This window comes from Furipterus horrens, unplaced genomic scaffold (assembly GCF_987537825.1).
Source record: "Furipterus horrens unplaced genomic scaffold, mFurHor1.1.pri manual_scaffold_5, whole genome shotgun sequence".
NCBI classification, from domain to species: Eukaryota; Metazoa; Chordata; class Mammalia; order Chiroptera; family Furipteridae; genus Furipterus; species Furipterus horrens.
The window spans coordinates 135077731-135093321 of record NW_028327175.1 but is presented as its reverse complement, the minus strand read 5'-3'; the positions used below and the strand labels follow the sequence as shown (position 1 = coordinate 135093321).

At 50.4% G+C, this 15591-nt stretch overlaps 1 protein-coding gene across 1 annotated transcript; it reads left to right on the top strand.

Moving 5' to 3' along the window:
- The first annotated feature begins 2977 nt into the window (after positions 1-2977).
- GOLGA7B (golgin A7 family member B) lies at positions 2978-15384 on the top strand. The gene is made up of 5 exons (XM_090277867.1): positions 2978-3382; positions 10587-10712; positions 12954-13106; positions 13189-13290; positions 14470-15384. Exons 1-5 carry the CDS (start codon positions 3371-3373, stop codon positions 14572-14574), a joined length of 498 nt encoding a protein of 165 aa, XP_090133993.1. The 5' UTR covers positions 2978-3370; the 3' UTR covers positions 14575-15384.
- The last annotated feature ends 207 nt before the right edge of the window (positions 15385-15591 follow it).

Sequence of the window (15591 nt, the reverse complement as noted above, 5' to 3'; positions counted from 1 at the left end):
GACATATATATCAACCTTCAAACCTAAACCAACTAAACACATCCGAAAACTCTATTCTCCATCTCTACTCAGCCCTCAGTCTTCCCTGCTCAGTAAATGGCAACTCCTTCTTTCAGTGGCTCAGATTTCAAAACTTAAAATCATCTTTGACTCTCTTGTATATAACCCCCCACCCCTCCGCCACCCCAGTCTATCTACAGATCCTGTCAGCATTTCCTTCAAATTGTATCTAGAGTATGGCTGCTTCTAACCACTTCCACCCTAGTCTAAGCTGCCACCATATCTTGCCTATCAGCCTCCTAATTGGTTTTACTGCTTCTATCCTTGCTTTCCCCAACCCTGGTGTCCAGAGTAATCTAAAAAAAAAAAAAAAAAATAGCAATGAGACAATACCATCCCTCTATTTTAAATCTTCTAAGACTTGCAACTCATTTGCTGAATAAAATCCTAAGCCTTTATCGTGGCTGACAAGCCCTTTAAGACTTGGCTTCTGTGATCCTGGCTCCCATCTCTCTTCCCCTTGCTCACACTAGTCTAGCTACTGGTTTCCTTGCTATTCTTTGAAGATGCTAAACCCACTCCTGCCTCAGGGCCATTATACTCTGTCTTCTAATCCTTATCACTCTTCCCTCTGGTATCTGCATGTTCAGTTCTCTCACTTCCTTTAGGCCTCTGTCCAAATTTCACCTTATCAAAAAAGCTTTAACTAGTCTTTCCAAAATAACCCCTCTTCCATCAAACACACACACTCTCTCATTTCTGTGTTTTACTTTTCTTCCTAACAATGCTCATGCCTGGACATATTTTATACAGTTTGCTAATCTTATTGTTAACCCCACTAATATGTAAATTCAATAAAAACAGAGTCTTTGTGCATTTAGTCATTGCTGTATCCCAAGCTCCTAGAAGAGTGCTTGATACATAGTAAGAATCTGACAAATATATGCTGAATGAATGGATTTGTTGAATAAACTCATCCAGGTCTCTTGTCATCAGATAAAGAGAGTGGTTTCCAGATGATTGTCTGATAAATGTGATCAAAATCCAGTGTGAGGAACTGAGTTATACAGAGAGATGATCAGATTGTGCATTTATTTATTACCAGTTGACCACCATGAGATTCACAGTTATTTTCAGGTTGCTCCCCGATGCCAAATAATTTGTCAAACTCTAAGGTGGAACAAAACATCTGCTTTTAACTCCTTTGGCATGCCACTTATCCTTGGGGACTCAGTGTGTTCATCTGTGAAACAGGCAGCTGGAGATGTGGTTACTGCTCTGCTAGTTTATTGTCTACAAGCTGCTGGAGGGAGGCAGTACATTCAGGAGGACCAATCACACTTGACTGCCTGTGTTTGAATCTTGCCTGCACTCTTTACAAGCTGCATGACCTTGGGCAATGTATTCAGTTTCCTTTTTTGTAAAGTGGGAATGATAAAAGAATGATAATTCATTTAATTATTTATTATTAAATAATTCATTTACCTATTTATCATTAAATAATTAACAGTTCAACAATTTGTTTAATTCAAACAATAATTGTTAGGATTACATATGATAATACATGTAAAGTATATAGCATGTGGTCTGGTATGTAGTGAGTGCTCAATACATGTTACCTATTAAAAATGAAAAGTTCTAGGAGAAGTTTTGAGGGGGGGTCATAGCTATTAATGTGTTTTAGGGGCAATAATCTATCAGATTATTAGATGTTATGAAATATTTAAAGGTGTGGTAATAATATTGTGATTAGGTAGGAGAATGCCCTTATTCTTAGGAGATGCCTGGTGAAGTACTTAAGAATAAAGCCTCACAATGTCTGTCACTGTCTAGTAATCTGGTCAAACATCCTCTGTGTTTCTGTATCTGTCTATCAGGCAAATATGGTGAAATGTTAACTGTTGAAGCTAGGTGGGCAGTATAGTTAATTGTATTATTCTTTCAACTTTTCTGTATGTTTGAAACTTTCAAAATACAAGATTGAAGGGGGAAAAAAATGAACCCTAGAAAGAGTCTAGTTTAGTCCAACAGGTTTTACAGGAAAAAGCTCAGATGTGAAGCATTTGCCTCCGGCCACACAGCTGGCAAAGCGTAAGTCAGAACCCAGGTGTCCTGGTGCCCATTACGCCTTTGGGTGGGTTGCTGCTGCTGGCAACAGTGACCGAGGGGAACACACCCAGCTTCCCCTACAAGAGACAAGAGGTATTATAGGTGTGTAAAAAGGCACCTGGCTTGGTGTTTCCTTTTTGTTTATGAAGCAAATCGGCCATCTGGTTGGAAGGTGTGATGTTGGAAATGTGAGGGCAATGCCAGAGCCAGACCTGTCATCCTTGGAGGGTGGGCGCCGGGGTTTGGCACCCTCAATCTGTGGTTTTTGAATGGAGGTGCTGTGTGTGCAAACTCTGGGAATTCAGAGGAGAGAGCCCCCCGGGGGGGGGGGAGAGCGGGGGCAGGGCCAGGAAGAGCAGCAAGGAGACACCAGCTTCAATTCTGGAACTCCCTAAAAGAAGGGACCCCATGATATCAGGGGATGAAACGTGCAAACGTTTTTAAAGGAAGAAATGATTCTCTGCGGTCTGCAGCATCCTCCCCTAACTAATAGGGCTCAAGACAGTGAAAAGGAGAGAAGGGGAGAAGAGGGTACGTCGTGTAAGCCTGGGAGTGGGGCGTGGGGTGGTGCACAGAGAAGAAACGGGAGAGGAAAAAAAAGGGGAAGGGGCTTAGAGGGGGAGGGGTGCGGGAAAGGTAAAGAGTCGAGGACGAAGGGGTCGAGGACCCTCAGCCCCCGTCGGGTGGAGTGTCTCGCCCCGGAACTGTCCTCTCCCCACCAGCTCGGCGTCTGTCAGTCCCCGGAGGCCGAGGCAGCGAGCGCTGAGCTCCTGGCGCTCTTACTGGGGCGTTGGGGGGGGGGTGGCGTGGGGAGGGGAGGGCAGCTGGGGGGCGGGGCCTCCGGGCGGCGCGAGCGAGCGGAGCTTCTCGCCGCGGGCGGGGCTCCTCTCCCGCGGGCGGGCGCCAGAGTCTGGGGGCTGCCGCCTGCCCCCACCGGCCCGCGACGGCGCCTGGCCCCTCCTTCTCCCGCTGCTGCCAAACCGAAACCCGGCCGTTGCCTGCAGGAGCGGCGGCAGCCGGCACCCCGGTGGTGAATAGCCTCGGGCGCGGCCTCGTCTCTCTCCCATCAGCACCGCGGACAGCACAGCGGCCGTACCCGGACCCAGGGGCCCACGGGGCCCCTTGCCCACCGGCGCCCGGGCCCGAGGCGTCCTCATCAGCACCACGGACAGCGCACCGGCTTCTCGACTGAGTCAGCACCGCTGACAGCCCCCCTTGACCAGCTCCTCAGCCGGCTTGGAGCGGTCAGCGCCCCCAGAACATGGCCACCGAGGTAGGGGGCGAACAGCCGGCCTCCAGGCAGTGCCCGACTGCTGGGAAAGGGCGACGGGGGGGTGGCGCGGCTGGGGGTGCGGTGAGGTGGGGCGGCGCAGGGCGGGAGGCGGTGTGTTTCTGGGTCGGTCCGGAGGGCAAGGGTGGCTGGTGCAGTGGGAGAGGGGGGCTCCTCGCTGACAGCTCATCTCCCCCCTGGCGTGCCGGTCTGCCCCTCCGAGCCCCGCAGCTGTCCATGACACTTGTTGGCACTAGCGCCAGGCTTGCTCCTGGGCTTCAGCTGGGGTTTCCCTTTCCCCTGGACTGCGTGTCCTGAAACCGCTTCCCTGGAGGGCTGGGAATGAGCCTAGGAGAGGGAATGCGGCGGGCTGCCGTTGCCATGCGGTGCACCCATCCAGCTTCCGAGCCCCCAAACCCGGCTAAGGGATGACAGACCCACCTCCACGCCAGCATTCCCATCAGGGGCTCGGGGAGGACAACGGACCCTCAGGCCAAAACCCACATGGTTGGTTTTAGTGAGCTGCCCGCACCAAGCCCTGCTTTTGCACCCACACTTGCTTTCTCACCCCACTAGAGTTTCCTGTGCCACGGCGCCCACGTTTCCCCTCTGTCTGATGGGAGGCGCTGCCTTCTTCCAGGTGTGCCTGTAGATGTGTCTCCTCCAAGGGACCTAAAAGCTGAACCAAGGGACTTGTTGGCTGAGGTAGAATCTATGTGCAATGCTTAAGAGATCAGGAATTACCTTCTCTACCCCCTCATTTCCTGAGGGAAATGGAGCTTTTTGTGTTCCTTTTAAATAAGTGGTAAAGCTCACACATGGAGAAGGGGAGGAGCTACTTGGTACTCACATCGCATGTCAGCAGTAGGGCTGAAAGTTTCTTCCTTTGAATTTTGGGAGTGGAACCTAGGACGCCAGTGTCTCCCCAGTTCTGACGTTGACTTCTTTTGTGGTGTCTCCCCACTTCCAACACAGCTGGAACACAAGCCATGGGGACAGCAGAGGCTTTTGAATGATTCTGCGCCTCTGGGCATCCTGGTGAGCAGTGTGACATCAATACTAAGTGTTATTGTTGTTATTCTGCCGTCGCTGCCACTGCAGAACAAGGGGCAGTGGCCTGGCATCACGGCTTTCTGATGAGCACAGTGTTAGCGAGGAGAACCTGCCCCAGCACCCCGTGAGGGGCAAGTCCTGGGCAGACCTGTGGAGCTTGGGTGGAGGGCTGCAGAGTGCTCAGAAAGCGCCAAGGACACTGGGAAGAGCAGGAAGAACAAAGGAGAGATGGCCAAGGAGCTGGTCACCTTCCAGACAAGGCTGCCAGACTGCAGCAGAGGCTGCTGGTGTTAGGCAGGAAGAAAACTTCAGCTCCATGGGCACACTTGGGCCAGCGGTGTGGGCAGAGAAGACAGCTGCATTTGTGATGTGCTCTGACAGGTTCCAAGCGGCCCCCCATCCCAGCATATCTCCCTCTCAGGTCTCCTAAGGTTCCCAGATTCCAACCATCAGGCTCACATCTCCAGGTCGAGGCAGCGTTGCCAAGAAGCATGTGTGACTCTGCCCAGGGAGAGGCTCTGCTCATGCTTCTGTGAATCTAGCCCCTTCCTGTGTTCAAAGCACTATCACATGTGTGATTTTCTTTGAGTCTTAGAGCAACCCTGTGAAGTGGCAAGGATGGTATTATTATCCCCAATTAACAGATGAGACAATTGAGGCTCAGAAGCTTGCCCTGTGAAGGAGCCAAGGAAGGCATCATTATCTAATTTTACAGATGGTATAACTGGAGTGCTGAGACTTATTAAAAAAAAATATATATATATGGCTAAAAATTAGTGGGGCTAAGACTAGACCATGAGTCGTCTGCCTCCCTGGCCAGTGATTCTTTTGGCTGTTTCCAGGTGTATCAGTTAGCCAGCTGTGTTGTCCAGTAGAGAGGAGAGGACCAGGGGTCTTGACATGAAACTTTGAGCGGGGAGGGGTGCAAAGTTCAGGAATGGCTGGAGTGTAAGGACAGGCTGGCTGGATGAGCTTGAGGGCAGAGGACAGATGCTCAGGAGGGATGGGGAGCTGAAGAGAGACATGGCCATTTCCTATTTGCCTTGGGTGGACTCCGATGGCAGCATTGAGGGAGGGAGCCTTAGCTCTGCCAAGGCATAGGACTTGTGCATTATCTGGGCTGTGGAGTGAGTCATTCTCCCCAGGGCTGTTTTTCATGTTAGGGATGAATTAAGATTACCAGGAAAAACCTGTTGGGAGAAGGAAACCCTCATGCCAAGCTCCTGTGGCCGTTCCCTTAGGATTCTGAATGAGAAGTCCTTAGCTCCAGAAGATATTTTGAGAGGAGGAGAGGGGAAATAGAGAGAAAGGGAGAGAGAAAAGAGAGGGGGAGGGACAGGACAGTGAGAGACAGCAAAAGAGAGAATTAAGAAAGATTGGATGTTCTTGGATTCCTGGACAGAAGGCAGGAAACTGGATCCTTTTTGCTCCCTAATTTCTGTTTAGGAGTCACCGTTAGGGTAGGGGTATGGGTAAGAAACTCGGAGGAGGGAAAAGCCTCCTGAGTGATATACTGACCTCATTTGGAAAACTGTAATGAGCCCATTTCCTGAGTGACAACCTCTGCAAATGTGTGCCACTGGGAATAGGGTCTGCCCAGGTGGCCAAGGACAGCTAGGAAATGCCTGGCTGGCAAAGGCTTCTCCAAGAGGTTTGGCACCCAGGAGATTTAAAAATGTATCCAAGTCGCCCTCTCCAAGCAGGGTATTTGGAGGTTTGAGCTCTGAGGTGTGGAAGTAACAACCAACAGACAAAGGATTGGGCTGGGGCCCTGCTGTTGTCTGAGAAGCAGGGAGGCCCTGTGCCCAGGTTTCCATCCTGAGGCCTGACTTGGCTGCCTGCAACTCATGGTCCTCACTCCTTCTCCACAGCCTGGCCAGCCAGGGAGCACGATGTTGGCTCATCAGCTGCATCTCCTGATTCACGAGTTGAGTCGCAAAAGCATCCTCTGGAATTAGTTGTTTTTAATGGGATGGACCTATGGGTCAGAATGGGCCTCCTGTGTGTCTAGGACAGATCAGGCCTGAGAATGCTCATCTGCACTCTAGTGCCTGCTTCTTCCCACTTCTGCCAGGTTGACTATGTTGGGTGTACAGGCCCTAAATGTTTGACCTGGGGTACCCACTCTCCAGGCAGCTTCCCCTCCCTCTCTGTCACACTGCAGTTTGAAAGTAGGTACCTGCAGATCTCACCATTGATTTTCTCTTTGTTCTTAATGAAACGCCCCTTGGTCCTGTCCATACTCTACTGCCAGCAGGTTGGGGGATGGTGATGGGAGAAAAGGGAGGGATGAGGAAGATGAGAGGTGGATGAGAAGCCCAGGTGTCTGGGTCAGTGCCCAGGGGAACTGCCCAGGGGAGACACAGAAGCTGTGACCTCTGGAGAGGTATGTGCATGTTCTGGGACCCTCTTGTGGGATTTCAGAGCATTGTGATCTTGGCTGAAAACCCCACCAGCTTCCTGAAAGCTAAGTAGCTAGGAGGTGGCTGGGCACCTGGCTCTAGCTCTGGTCTGAGGGCCCCTTGCTATGGGATTCCTTATTCAGAAGTCAGAAACTGGCAGCTCTAGGAATGAATCTTGTTCACAGGTGTGCCTTATCTGGTCTGCTTAGTGCTTATAAATATAAAAACCTTATTGGAAACATTTAAAAATCAGGATGTTTGATAGTAAGGAAATATGGATCTATGGTTTTTCTTTAAAAATCAGAATCGCAACCCAGGCACACATTCTCACGTGGCAATACTCAGGAGTTTTCTTGAGACAGGAAATGAGTTCTCTTGTTAGGCACAGTCCCCACCTGGCCCACTTCCGTGCTTAGTCCCTATAAACATTTGCATTTATAACCCCTGATGAGGCCCCCAGAATGTCAGTGCTGGAAGGGGCTTTACCAATTACACAGTTCCAACCTCTTCAGTTTCTAGTTGAAGAAATGGAGGCCTGGAGAGGTGAAGACTTGGCAGGGTCATGTGGTCAAGATTAGCACAAGGCTGCCTGATCCTTGGTCAGTGGTCCATCTTTCCATCAGAGCTTTTTGGTACTTCAGGACTGAGCCACCAGGGATGGAGAGAGCCTCGGGACTCTGCCTTGCCTTAACTCCTCTTCACTAACCACAGATGAGTTTGTCACGTGTGTGCCCTGAGCAGATCTGTGAAACTAAGGCTCTGGCATATAAAGAATGTATCTGATTCTACCCTCTAGCAACTCCTCAAGACCCACAAACACTGTCCATGGAGGAAAGGAGATCCCTGGTTGCCCAGAGTCAGGATAATGTCCTTTAGGCTCAGGATATTGTTAGGGTTTGGTAAAAGCCAAGAGTAAAAAGCACTGCATTATGTAAGGCAGTACCCTAAAATTTTAATGGTATAATGTAACAGAAGTTTATCTCCCACTCAGTAAAGTCCCAGACAGGTGTTCCTGATCAGTGAGTGTGATTCAGGGACCCCAAGCTCTTTCCAACTTGTGGTTCCACCATCTTCAACACATGGCTCCCTTGGTTTCTGTGGAAGGGGAAAGACCACAGAGGAGTGGCTAGTCTTTATGAGCCAAGCCTATAAATGACATCTATCACTTCCACTCACGTTTCATTTAGTCATATAGTCACACCTGACTAAAGGGAGTCTGAGAATTAATCTAGCTGTATGCCTAGGAGGAAAAAGAGGTGGCTGTGGTCAATAGCTAGCCAGTCATTGGAGACACATACCTTCATGGTAGCTCACAGGGCATGTGTGTGACAAAGGAGGATGTTGGGGGTGGGGAGGAAGTTGAGTCCATGTCAGAATGGCTGAAGCACTGTTCTTTCCTTTTCTTTCCATTCTCACCATCATTTCTTCCTCTGGAATTAGGCCCGCTTTAGCCCCTCACCCCAGTCATGCGCACTTCCCATGCACCACTCACCCAGCTGCCAGCACGATCCTCCTGGGGCTAGGGAAGTTCATCCAAGATGGACTGGCTCACATCAGTTGGTTTAGAAGGGCAGAGAAAGGCCACAGCCCCTTCCTTTTCTTTTGAAAATAAAATGGTATAAAACCTTAACCAGATAGAGCAGACACAATGATGAATAACATTTATATTAGCAAAGCATTCTTTATTTTTCCAAGTTATCATAGGTTCCTAGTAGATATCAAGCGGACTTTCTCAACTGAAACCTTGATTAGAGGGATCAAGAACTACTAAGACTAGAGGAGCGCTTATACATTATTTCAGCAATTTTTAACAGGCGTGCCGCAAGAGGCACCGTGGTGTGCTGCCAGAATTTTCAAAACATGCAATACTTGACGATTTAGTTAGGGACACTGACCTCCTTCTCCTTAGATTGTCAAAGAAGAAAATGACAACAGCCATCCAGTGTGAATGAGTCAAAACTATACCTATTTTAAAAATCCAATTGGCAAAGAATATATTTTTTGGTGTACTGCAGAATTTTAGTAATTAGTTTATGTGTGCCACGAGGTGAGAAAGGTTGAAAATCATGACATTACTTATTCCAAACACAGCACTTAGGGATTGCATCTCTTAGGTAGAGCACGGTTCACCTGGGTTTAGGAAGGTCTTGTGTATAGTGGTCAGTCTCTGATTCATATCTTTTCGGGACCTTGATCTACTAATTATCTGCTCCTACTATCATATTGACAATCTTTCTCTCATTACTTATTCTTTCCCCAGCTTTTAAGCAACTTTTTTTTCTATCTTAAATCCTCTCCTTCAGAAAGCCTCCAGTAATTTTTGATCGGATTCTCCTCTATACTATTTCCAGTGTTCTTATCTGATTTGCAAACCAACTGCATTCTTGCTGAAATCTGCCTCCAGTCATTTGAGTAGACTGCCTTCTCTGCTATCTTTATTACTTTGCAAAAGCTTCTCCCCCTGTCTGGGTTGCCTCTTCCTCCCTCTTTTTCCCTCTACGCCCACCCTTGCCCCTGCCACTGGTAACTACTGGCCTTTCTTTATGACTCAACACAGACCTCAGGAAGCCTTTCTGAATCAGTGCTTCTGGGTAAGATGTTACTTCTCTGTAGCATTTATCACAGTCAAATTCATTATATATTTACTTGTCTTCATCCCTGGAGCTCACAGACTGTCTCCTGCCTGGCATCCCTACAGCCTGGCAATAGTAGGGACTCAATAAATGAAAGCTGAGCGACAATGAATTCACCTTAATTACACAGAATGAACTGGCTGTGTGTTCACTGTGCCTCTGGGGCTTGGTCTCAGCGTGGTTCTAATGTCTGGCATATTTCACCCAGTGGGTGGCTTGTCTGGATTGTGGATGCGTGAGGCTGAGAGTGGAAGAAAGAGGCCTCTTCTTCTGTGGAACTGAGCCCACTCCCCTCAAACACTAGAGTCTGTGTTGATATCAAGTTTGCAGGTGTGTGGACAGGGGACAGGCGTCACCCTACTCTTCCCTACCAGGGCAGGGAATTTCTTCCATTTCTGGCTTCCGCCTACTTGATCCACAATTTTCTCTGGGGGCTTGGACATTTGTGGGTCTCTTGTTACATGTGGTGAGAAGTACTGGGCAGAACAACCATTCATGGTGCTCTCCTCCCCTGGCCATAACTTGGCCTGGATCAAAATCCCCCTCTGAGTTCAAATTCATGAGTCCCCACACACCCCTCTCCCAGCGCTGCTGTGCTTACAGGGTTGGAGACTTCATTCTTGTTCAGTGCTGGGTTCCCTAAGCCAAGGCCTGACAAGTTGTGAGCATTTGATACTTGCTGAATAAATGAAAGTATGGAAGGCCCCACAGTGCGTGTGTGTGTGTGTGTGTGTGTGTGTGTGTGCGAGGGGGAGAGAGAGAGAGTGCAGTGAGAGAGAAGGATTTGGGCCAGTCACCAGGAAGTCTTTTCCTCTAGTTAAAATTTGTTTCTGACTCTGCAGATTATTCCAAAACCCCTTGTTTTGGCTCAGTTTTGACCCTGCTTCAGGCAGCTTTTTTCTAGGTTTTTCTGCTCGAGGCATCTCCTGGGGTAAATGCTACAATCTTGCTTCCTCATGACCATCCTAGAGCACATGGAGGGTGGCCAACTTGTCCTGGTTTGCTAGAAACTTTTGTGATTTTGGTGCCAAAAGATCCACATCCTCACAAATCCCCCAGTCTCGGACAAATCTGGAAGGAGGGTCACCCCAATTGCATGTCTTCTCTATGTCCCCTCAGGTGCACAATCTGCAGGAGCTCAGGCGAAGTGCGTCGCTGGCCACCAAGGTCTTTATCCAGAGAGACTACAGCGATGGGACCATCTGCCAGTTCCAGACCAAATTCCCCCCAGAGCTGGACAGCCGGGTAAGGATGTCTTTTTCTAAACCTGGAACTCAGGCCACGATGGAACCGAGGGACTTATTCAAGTGTAGTTCACCTGTTCAGCCACTTCACATGGAAGAATTAAAAACATCCTTAATATGGTATTGCTGCCGCCTCATTGAAAGCACCGAAGAAACCTCAGACATGTTCTAGTCCAGCAGCTCTCCAATTTCAACCGCGCGGAATCACCTGGGGAACTTGATAAACAGACATACATTTCTGAGTCCTGTTGGATGATATTAGGTGTCACCAGAGATGCTGGCTCCATTTTGTTGGACTGGGTTCAGGAATCTCTACTTTTTAACAGAGTTCTCAACCCGACATTAGTATTTTCTGCGGAACCTTAAAAATCCTGATGCCCAGGCCGCCATCCAAGGGCTTTTCCCCAGTCCCTCCCCCTGGAATGTCTATGGGCCACTGGTCTCTTGCAAGGCATCAGCTCTTTCTGCTGAATTTTGCTCCTAGTCCTGGGGGTGTACATAGCCTCCATCCTGGGCTGCCAGAGAAATGGCCTTGGTTTGGGGGAGGGCAGAGGGCAGACCCTGATCCTTTCTCTTTGGGAAGGTGGGGCAGGCCTGGCTTCTGCTGATCTCACCTTCTTACCAGATTTTGGGGAGTCATGTGGGTCTCATCATTTTAGCATGCTTGTCCTTTGAGGTGGAGTGACCCCTGGGTACAGCTCAGGGCTCAGGCCAGGGGCCACATGGCAGAAGCTTCTCTGTGTGTTCACTCCAAGTCTATGTAGGGACAGTGACTGGGAACCCCAAAGCTTCGGAATATTTGTGGGGAGAGATTTTTGTCCTGTGTGAGCATGGGAGGTCCCCGACCTGTGTGATGTCCAGTTGTGGTCCTGTGGGAGTGAGTGGGGAATATAAAATGGGGTGAGAGACACTTTGACACCTGCTGGGTTTGGAGCATGACCTCCCAGTCTGGGCTGTCCAGTGTAAGGCCGCATGGTGATGAGCACGGACTTGGGTCAGAGCTGTGTGACCCTGGACAAGTCCACTCAGCATTCAGCAAGTATTTATGGCGCATCTACTATGTGATAGGCACTGGGGATATAGGGGCAAACTCATGGAGTTTATTTTCCATTAACACTGAACAAAAACAAAGCAAGTAAATAGTAGCTCAGGTGGTAACAAATACTAGACAATTAAGGGGGGAGGTCAAGGTGGATAGAGAGAGCGCAGGATAAGGAATGGTTGGGGGTGGCATGCTGTATAAGGTGAAACCTGAGGGAGCTAAGGGGTGATGAGGGGCAGGGGGACTGTGGGGGGTCTGGGGAAGAGTGTTGCTGCAGAGGGCTGTAGGCCCAAGGGAAGTGCGGCATTTTCAGGGAATAACAATGGAGTGGTCAGTGTGGCTAAAGTGGGGTCAGAGTGAGGAGATGGACTCAGCCGGGACACAGGGCCAGGCATTGCAAGGACTCCCTGGATCTTACTTGGATATAGCTGGGAAGACTTGGGAAGCTCTGGGTCTGTAACATGATCTGACTTGGACAGGCTTGCCTGGCTGGGCTTGGGGCAGGGAGACCAGTTAAGAGACCAGAGATGATGGTTGCCTGGCCCGCAGAGCAGAGCTTCATCCATCCTCGCTTGTGAAAGGGATGCGAGTCATACTTCTCTGATGGAATTTTTTATGAGGGTTAAATGAAAGAATTCGTAAAAAATGCCCGGCACATAGAAAGTGCTCAGTAAGCATCAGCTATTATGATTATGGGTGCAGTTGTCTAAACACACAGGGCTGTTGTGTTCTCCATGAACTCTGGTCAAGAAGAAAGTGCCCCCCTCCTGGAAAGATACTCCTGAGGTCTCACCCAGTCAATCTCATGCAGCTGAAGTCTCATCCAAACTTGGAGAGCCCCTGCTGATGGGTCTGAGCTCTCGCATTCACATCTAGGGTATCATAGAAGTTTCCTGTTTTTAAGGGAAGCCAAGTAGCCATTCTTACTCCTATTTTATAGATGTGGAAACTGGGGCTAGAGTAGTTAGGTCATTAGCCCAAGGTCACATAGCTAGTTGGTGGCCAGGTCTGAACCCCAGGTCTCCTGACTCCTAGTCCAGTGTTCTTTCTGCTCCATGTGGCACCTGCAGCCTCTGGTCTTGCTTGTGTGCTGTCCCCACCCCTGGTGAGGTTCTGCCACTCTCCCCACCCCCACAGGTGACTCTTCACACTTCAGGGAGGCTGACCTCAGCTTGGCTCCCTGTCCCTCTCTCCCTCCAGATTGAGCGGCAGCTCTTTGAGGAGACTGTGAAGACCCTCAACAGCTTCTACGCAGAGGCTGAGAAGATTGGGGGCAGCTCCTACCTGGAGGGCTGCCTGGCGTGCGCCACAGCCTACTTCATCTTCCTTTGCATGGAGACTCACTATGAAAAGGTGCCCCTTCCCTCACTGCCCTGCGACCCTTCCCTGGGCTCCCTGCTGCACCCCCATGCTCAACTGGCCTCTGTCCTTGCAGGTTCTCAAGAAGATCTCCCGCTACATCCAAGAGCAGAATGAGAAGATCTTTGCCCCTCGAGGCCTCCTGCTCACGGACCCTGTGGAGCGTGGGATGAGGGTTGTATCCTTCCTGTCTGTTCTGTGTGGAGGGGTGGCGCGGGGCACAGAGCTGCCAACCAGTGGGGTCTGTGGTGAGGCTGCCAGGAAATGGGACCACCCTAGGGGCATCTGCTCAGGGTTTTTTTGGGATTCCCCACATTTCTGGTCACCAACCCTCCTCCCCCACCATAAGTTATTAGTGCTGTTTGTGAATTTCAGGGTTTGCTTTTATTTATCGAGCTACATGTAATCAGTGCTCTGTACATGCCAAATATCATATTAGGTGCATTGAAACTATGAATCCATGTAATTCTCAAAGCACCCCTATAATCAGGTAACTGTTTCCCTTCCTACAGTAGATGAGCACACTAAAGTTAAATGACTGGCTCATGGATTTGAGCCCAGCTCACTCTTCACTATGAGGCTGCACTGCCCCTGAAGGAATATGCAAATCTCCACATACATTAATATGTCCACAATCTGATATAAACCTGGTTAATCCTGTGTGGTGGGTCCCGTTGTCCCCCTTGGTGGGAGGCTGGCCGAGGGGTAAGCTATAGGTCTGCTCACTCCACCTGGTCAGGTGTGCAGTCAGTGGCTGCAAGGATGGAATGCTTCAAAAATAAATTTTACTAGAAAATTGAGAGGGAAGAGTAAAGAAAACACAAATGCCAGAATCTCATGTTTACGAAGCCCAGTGAGAGGTGCTTGTTACTGAGCCTGTACCATGTGCCAGGCACTGGCACATGTTACTTCATTTAAGTCTCACAACAGTCCCATGATTCTATTATTATCCCCATTTTATAGATGTGATGACTGACCAGCAACAAGTGAAGTGACTGGTCTAAGGTCACATAGCTCTAGAGTGAGCAAAGTGGAATTTGAACTCAGGACACAAAAGACCTTGCATGTCCTGTATAGCAACACCACATCCTGGGCTTGCGATGTCCTGGGATTTGGTAATTAGATACTAGAATGTGAGCTCCTGATCCTGGCTGTGCACCTGCGAAGCGCCCTGCCCTACAAGTCTGTCGCTGAGCTGAGTGTGCGCCATGGCTCTTGGGGTCTAGCTCCCCAGGCCTCTGCATTCTTACTGTCTAGGAAGCAGGACCAGCCCCGCCCTCTAGGCTCTAGCTGGCCTCCATCAGAGGTTCCTGTCCGCGCTGCAGACAACTGGCCGCCCTCCTTAACGCTGCCCCAGATCGAGATCTCCATCTATGAGGACCGGTGCAGCAGTGGCAGCTCCAGCAGTGGCAGCAGTGGCAGTGGCAGCAGTGGTGGGGGTGGCGGGGCCGGGGCCCGGTGACTGGCCGAGAATCCCCACAGGGAGGTGTACGGCAGGACTGAGGGCCTTGCAGACCTTCGGCGGCTGCGCTACCAGAGCACTCGCTTCTGAGTCATTCTGTGGGCTCACCTGCTGCCCTGGGTGGGAGGGCTGGCATCTGGCCAGTGTTTCCTGCAGGCCATCAACTTCCCCTGCTGCCATTTACCCCCTGGAAGGATGGCCCACTTCCTGACCTGGCTCTTCCCCATAGGGCCGGTCTGGGTCACACGCAGGCTGGGGTGGGGACAACACAGTTTGGACAGCCCCTTTCTTCTGCAGCAACTCTCCCAGTACCTGGAGAGGCCCAGGTTTGTCACGCAGAGAATTCCCATCCTGCATGATTCCTCCTCGTGAGTCCCATGTCCCCCAGGGTGCTGCCCCTCAGGGCCCTGCTCCCTGCGCTGTCTCCCAGTGTCTGTGCTTCCTGATGCCACCACAGGGCCTCTGCCTGTCTGTGATCCTGCCTCCACCTAATTTGAGGTCTGGGGAGACAGAGTGGTCAGACTGTGAGCGCAGTGGTGGAGAGCTAGCTGTTCAGTCCCCTCCTGACCTCTTCTAGAGCTGTGGCTCCCCTGCTCTCCACCCAAAGCCTGAGGCCATTGTGGCCTTGCCAAGAAGCATCCGGCTCCTGAGACTTTGTAGGTCACTGGGCGCTGGTTACGGGACAGACCGCCTGGGTCTCTGGGAAGTGGCTGGAGAAACGCTTCATGCAGAGGTGTGGCCTTGGGGGCCTGAGCTTCCAGAACCGAAGCCAGCTTCCTGAGACGAAAACCTGCATGTATGTGAGAATGTTGGTGCGCATGGAGGCACGAACGCTCGTATGTGTAAATGTGTGCGACTGAGCCTGTGTGAGTGTATGTGTACCCACATGTGAGTGCACGTGTGTATGAGTGCGCATGTGTGTTCCCCTTGGCTGCCAGGCTGGTGACTGCCCCTCTCTGCATTCTATCTTATCTTCTGGCACGATGGCCTGTGGCTGCTTCTCTGCATGGGCCCAGC